Source organism: Salmo salar, chromosome 06, assembly GCF_965601325.2.
Source record: "Salmo salar chromosome 06, fSalSal1, whole genome shotgun sequence".
NCBI classification, from domain to species: domain Eukaryota; kingdom Metazoa; phylum Chordata; class Actinopteri; order Salmoniformes; family Salmonidae; genus Salmo; species Salmo salar.
This window is the reverse complement of record NC_138296.1, coordinates 10,714,001-10,720,000: the sequence shown is the minus strand read 5'-3', so window position 1 is coordinate 10,720,000 and position 6,000 is coordinate 10,714,001. Positions and strand designations below refer to the sequence as shown.

The following is a 6,000-nucleotide window of genomic DNA, read 5'->3' as shown; positions in this document are numbered from 1 at the left end:
AGAGAGAGAGAGAGAGCTGAGAGCGAGCTGAGAGAGAGCTGAGAGAGAGCTGAGAGAGAGCTGAGAGCGAGCTGAGAGCGAGCTGAGAGAGCTGAGAGCGAGAGAGAGCTGAGAGAGCTGAGAGAGCTGAGAGCGAGAGAGCTGAGAGAGAGAGCTGAGAGAGAGAGAGAGAGCGAGAGAGATGAGAGAGAGCTGAGAGAGAGCTGAGAGAGAGAGAGAGAGAGAGCGAGAGAGAGAGCTGAGAACCAGAGCGAGAGAGAGCTGAGAGAACCAGAGAGAGAGAGCTGAGAGAACCAGAGAGAGAGAGCTGAGAGAACCAGAGAGAGAGAGCTGAGAGAGAGCTGAGAGAGAGAGACTGAGAGAGAGAGAGAGAGCTGAGAGAGAGAGAGAGCTGAGAGAGAGAGAGAGCTGAGAGAGAGAGCTGAGAGAGAGAGAGAGAGAGAGAGCTGAGAGAGAGAGAGCTGAGAGAGAGCTGAGAGAGAGAGAGCTGAGAGAGAGCTGAGAGAGAGAGAGAGCTGAGAGAGAGAGCTGAGAGCGAGAGAGAGAGCGAGAGAGAGAGAAAGCTGAGAACCAGAGAGAGAGAGAGCTGAGAGAACCAGAGAGAGAGAGAGCTGAGAGAACCAGAGCGAGAGAGCTGAGAGAGAGAGAGAGCTGAGAGAGAGCTGAGAGAGAGCTGAGAGAGAGCTGAGAGAGAGCTGAGAGAGAGCTGAGAGAGCTGAGAGAGAGAGAGCTGAGAGAGCTGAGAGAGCGAGAGCTGAGAACCAGAGAGAGAGAGAGCTGAGAACCAGAGAGAGAGAGAGCTGAGAGAGAGAGAGTGAGAGAGAGCTGAGAGAACCAGAGAGAGAAAGCGAGAGAGAGAGCTGAGAGAGAGCGAGCTGAGAGAGAGAGAGCTGAGAGAGAGAGAGCTGAGAGAACCAGAGAGAGAGAGCGAGAGAGCTGAGAGAGAGAGAGAGCTGAGAGAGAGAGAGAGAGAGCTGAGAGAGAGCTGAGAGAGAGAGCTGAGAGAACCAGAGAGAGAGAGCGAGAGAGCTGAGAGAGAGAGAGAGCTGAGAGAGAGCTGAGAGAGAGCTGAGAGAGCTGAAAGCGAGAGCTGAGAACCAGAGAGAGAGAGAGCTGAGAACCAGAGAGAGAGCGAGAGAGAGCTGAGAGAACCAGAGAGAGAGAGAGAGAGAGAGAGCTGAGAGAGAGCTGAGAGAGAGAGAGAGCTGAGAGAGAGAGAGAGCTGAGAGAGAGAGAGCGCTGAGAGAGAGAGAGAGAGCTGAGAGAGAGAGAGAGCTGAGAGAGAGAGATGAGAGAGAGCTGAGAGAGCTGAGAGAGAGCTGAGAGAGAGAGCTGAGAGAACCAGAGAGAGAGAGCGAGAGAGCTGAGAGAGAGAGAGCTGAGAGAGAGCTGAGAGAGAGCTGAGAGAGAGCTGAGAGAGCTGAAAGCAAGAGCTGAGAACCAGAGAGAGAGAGAGCTGAGAACCAGAGAGAGAGCGAGAGAGAGCTGAGAGAACCAGAGAGAGAGAGCGAGAGAGAGAGCTGAGAGAGAGCTGAGAGAGAGAGAGAGCTGAGAGAGAGAGAGAGAGGAGAGAGAGAGCTGAGAGAGAGCTGAGAGAGCTGAGAGAGAGAGCTGAGAGAGAGCTGAGAGAGCGAGAGAGAGAGCTGAGAACCAGAGAGAGAGAGAGCTGAGAGAACCAGAGCGAGAGAGCTGAGAGAGAGCTGAGAGAGAGCTGAGAGAGAGCTGAGAGAGAGCTGAGAGAGAGCTGAGAGAGAGATCGAGAGCTGAGAACCAGAGAGAGAGAGAGCTGAGAACCAGAGAGAGAGAGAGAGCTGAGAGAGAGAGAGCTGAGAGAGAGAGAGAGCTGAGAGAGAGAGAGAGCTGAGAGAGAGAGAGAGCTGAGAGAGAGAGAGAGCTGAGAGAGAGAGAGAGCGGAGAGAGAGAGAGCTGAGAGAGAGAGAGAGAGAGAGCGAGAGAACCAGAGAGAGAGAGCGAGAGAGAGCTGAGAGAGAGCGAGAGCGAGAGAGCTGAGAGAGAGAGAGAGCGAGAGAGAGCTGAGCGAACCAGAGAGAGAGAGAGCTGAGAGAACCAGAGAGAGAGAGAGCTGAGAGAACCAGAGAGAGAGAGAGCTGAGAGAACCAGAGAGAGAGAGAGCTGAGAGAACCAGAGAGAGAGAGAGCTGAGAGAACCAGAGAGAGAGAGAGCTGAGAGAACCAGAGAGAGAGCTGAGAGAACCAGAGAGAGAGAGCTGAGAGAACCAGAGAGAGAGAGCTGAGAGAACCAGAGAAAGAGAGCGAGAGAGAGCTGAGAGAACCAGAGAGAGAGAGCTGAGAGAGAGAGAGAGAGCTGAGAGAGAGAGAGAGAGAGAGCTGAGAGAGCGAGAGCTGAGAGAGAGAGAGAGAGAGAGAGCTGAGAGAACCAGAGAGAGAGCTGAGAGAACCAGAGAGAGAGCTGAGAGAACCAGAGAGAGAGCTGAGAGAACCAGAGAGAGAGAGAGAGAGCTGAGAGAACCAGAGAGAGAGAGAGAGAGCTGAGAGAACCAGAGAGAGAGCGAGAGAGCTGAGAGAACCAGAGAGAGAGCGAGAGAGCTGAGAGAACCAGAGAGAGAGCGAGAGAGCTGAGAGAACCAGAGAGAGAGCGAGAGAGCTGAGAGAACCAGAGAGAGAGCGAGAGAGCTGAGAGAACCAGAGAGAGAGCGAGAGAGCTGAGAGAACCAGAGAGAGAGCGAGAGAGCTGAGAGAACCAGAGAGAGAGCGAGAGAGCGAGAGAGAGCGAGAGAGCTGAGAGAACCAGAGAGAGAGAGCTGAGAGAACCAGAGAGAGAGAGCTGAGAGAACCAGAGAGAGAGAGCTGAGAGAACCAGAGAGAGAGAGAGCGAGAGAGAGCTGAGAGAACCAGAGAGAGAGAGAGCGAGAGAGAGCTGAGAGAACAACAGAGAGAGAGCGAGAGCGCTGAGAGAGAGAGAGAGAGAGAGAGAGAGAGAGAGAGAGAGAGAGTGAGAGAGCTGAGAGAGAGTGAGAGAGCTGAGAGAGAGAGCTGAGAGAGAGAGCTGAGAGAGAGAGGGAGAGAGAGCTGAGAGAGAGAGCGAGAGAGAGAGCTGAGAGAGAGAGCGAGAGAGAGAGCTGAGAGAGCGAGAGAGAGAGAGATGAGAGAGAGAGCTGAGAGAGAGAGAGAGAGAGAGAGAGCTGAGAGAACCAGAGAGAGAGAGAGCTGAGAGAGAGAGAGAGAGCTGAGAGAGAGAGCGAGAGAGAGCTGAGAGAGAGAGAGCGAGAGAGAGCTGAGAGAGAGAGAGCGAGAGAGAGCTGAGAGAACCAGAGAAAGAGAGCGAGAGAGAGCTGAGAGAACCAGAGAAAGAGAGCGAGAGAGAGAGAGAGAGCTGAGAGAGAGAGAGAGAGAGAGAGAGAGAGAGAGCTGAGAGAGAGAGAGAGAGAGAGCTGAGAGAGAGAGAGCTGAGAGAGAGAGAGCTGAGAGAGAGAGAGCTGAGAGAACCAGAGAGAGAGAGAGCTGAGAGAACCAGAGAGAGAGAGAGCTGAGAGAACCAGAGAGAGAGAGAGCTGAGAGAACCAGAGAGAGAGAGAGCTGAGAGAACCAGAGAGAGAGAGAGCTGAGAGAACCAGAGAGAGAGAGAGCTGAGAGAACCAGAGAGAGAGAGAGCTGAGAGAACCAGAGAGAGAGAGAGCTGAGAGAACCAGAGAGAGAGAGAGCTGAGAGAACCAGAGAGAGAGAGAGCTGAGAGAACCAGAGAGAGAGAGAGCTGAGAGAACCAGAGAGAGAGAGAGCTGAGAGAACCAGAGAGAGAGCTGAGAGAACCAGAGAGAGAGCTGAGAGAACCAGAGAGAGAGCGAGAGAGCTGAGAGAACCAGAGAGAGAGCGAGAGAGCTGAGAGAACCAGAGAGAGAGCGAGAGAGCTGAGAGAGAGCGAGAGAGCTGAGAGAGAGCTGAGAGAGCGCGAGAGAGAGCGCGAGAGAGAGAGAGAGCTGAGAGAACCAGAGAGAGAGAGCTGAGAGAACCAGAGAGAGAGAGCTGAGAGAACCAGAGAGAGAGAGAGCGAGAGAGAGCTGAGAGAACCAGAGAGAGAGAGAGAGAGAGAGAGAGAGAGAGCGAGAGCTGAGAGAACCAGAGAGAGAGAGAGCGAGAGAGAGCTGAGAGAACCAGAGAGAGAGAGAGCGAGAGAGAGCTGAGAGAACAAGAGAGAGAGAGCGAGAGAGAGAGAGAGAGCTGAGAGAGAGCTGAGAGAGAGCTGAGAGAGAGAGCTGAGAGAGAGAGCTGAGAGAGAGAGCTGAGAGCGAGAGAGCTGAGAGAGAGAGAGAGCTGAGAGAGAGAGAGAGCTGAGAGAGAGAGAGAGCTGAGAGAGAGAGAGAGCGAGAGCTGAGAGAACCAGAGAGAGAGAGAGCTGAGAGAGAGAGAGCTGAGAGAGAGAGCTGAGAGAGAGAGCTGAGAGAGAGAGAGAGCTGAGAGAGAGAGAGAGCTGAGAGAGAGAGAGAGCTGAGAGAACCAGAGAGAGAGAGAGAGAGAGAGAGAGAGAGAGAGCTGAGAGAACCAGAGAGAGAGAGCTGAGAGAACCAGAGAGAGAGCTGAGAGAACCAGAGAGAGAGAGCTGAGAGAACCAGAGAGAGAGAGAGAGAGAGAGAGAGAGAGCTGAGAGAACCAGAGAGAGAGAGAGAGAGAGAGAGAGAGCTGAGAGAACCAGAGAGCTGAGAGAGAGAGCTAGAGAGAGAGCTGAGAGCTAGAGAGAGAGCTGAGAGAGAGAGAGAGGGAGCTGAGAGAGAGAGGGAGCTGAGAGAGAGAGAGAGGGAGCTGAGAGAGAGAGGGAGCTGAGAGAGAGAGGGAGCTGAGAGAGAGAGGGAGAGAGAGAGAGAGAGAGAGAGAGAGAGAGAGAGAGAGCTGAGAGAGAGAGAAAAAGAGAGAACGAGAACAGGAGAGAGTGAGTAACGCTGACTGACCGATGACGTTCTCCACCTCCTCTGGGATATCATAGTCCTCCTCCTGGCTCTGGGTCTCCATGTCTGGGCTAACAGCCTCTACTGTGGAGCCAGACTGGGACAGAGACAGGTTGGCTGCCAGGGAGCGACTCCCTCTCTGGTACCTGAATGACAAGCAAACATACAAGGTCTCAACACAGCTTTCCCTTAAGAAACGTTCAACGGCGTGCAAAGGCTCCCAAATTAACATCTAGGGACTGGGTCTCCTCCAATGGTTGAGGAAGGTTAGACTGTCTCTGTATCAGCTTGACTCCTGTCTGTGTGTGTCTCACCTCCACTTGGCCAGTCGGGGCTTGAGGAAGGTCAGACCCAGTCTCTGTATCAGCTTGACCCCCAGCTTCCTCAGCGTAGCCTGGCTGCTCTCTGCCACATGACACTGGTCCAGACACTGCAGCACCACCGGAGCTGAGGAACACACAAACACACACACACACACACACACACACACACACACACACACACACACACACACACACACACTAGTACCATGGTAACACTACAGTGGTCCAGACACTGCAGCACCACCAGTTAAACCGGGCATACAATTTAGCTGTCCCACACAAGTTTTGGAGACAAACTCCTCATGTCGTTGCCTACTCAGGGTGTGTGGCCGTCACCGACGCGGGTCAGAGATGCAGTCTGAGGGCTACCCATCTCCTCTTTGAACCATCACAATATTTCTTTACATTTTATTGGCACCAAATCTGAAACGCTCTTGTAGTGTGAGATGTGCTACGACAACTCTTCAGAACGGTGATCATCTGCAGGAGCCAATGAGAGCTGGCCAGAGAAGCAGCCAGTCAGACGATGACGTTGCACCCAGGATGTGTAGACTCTGGAGCAGGACACATGACTACTACTAATATGAGGTTGTACATCGTCACAGCTCTGAAGTTTACAAGCAATGTTATTCAACTCAAAATGTATTGGCTAGATATTTCAACTCTGTATGTCAAGTGTGAATGTCTGACTGAAACTATTTATGAGGCTGCTTTGAGCCACAGCTCGTTGTAGCTACGTTAACAATCTAACCACATCAG

The 6,000-nt window shown here is 53.0% G+C and overlaps 1 protein-coding gene across 2 annotated transcripts in view; it reads right to left on the bottom strand.

The window, feature by feature from the left end:
• LOC106606222 (tubulin-specific chaperone D) overlaps positions 1-6,000 on the bottom strand; it is a 137,601-nt gene that overhangs the window by 121,311 nt on the left and 10,290 nt on the right. For both annotated transcript variants that reach the window (XR_014392597.1, XM_082976299.1), the window contains exons 10-11: positions 5,233-5,365; positions 4,922-5,064 (exon numbers count right to left, since the gene is read on the bottom strand). Coding sequence is in view for 1 of the 2 variants with exons in the window: in XM_082976299.1 (XP_082832425.1) it covers positions 4,922-5,064; positions 5,233-5,365 (276 nt within the window). In the remaining variant the exon portion in view is untranslated. The remainder of the gene's footprint in view (positions 1-4,921; positions 5,065-5,232; positions 5,366-6,000) is intronic.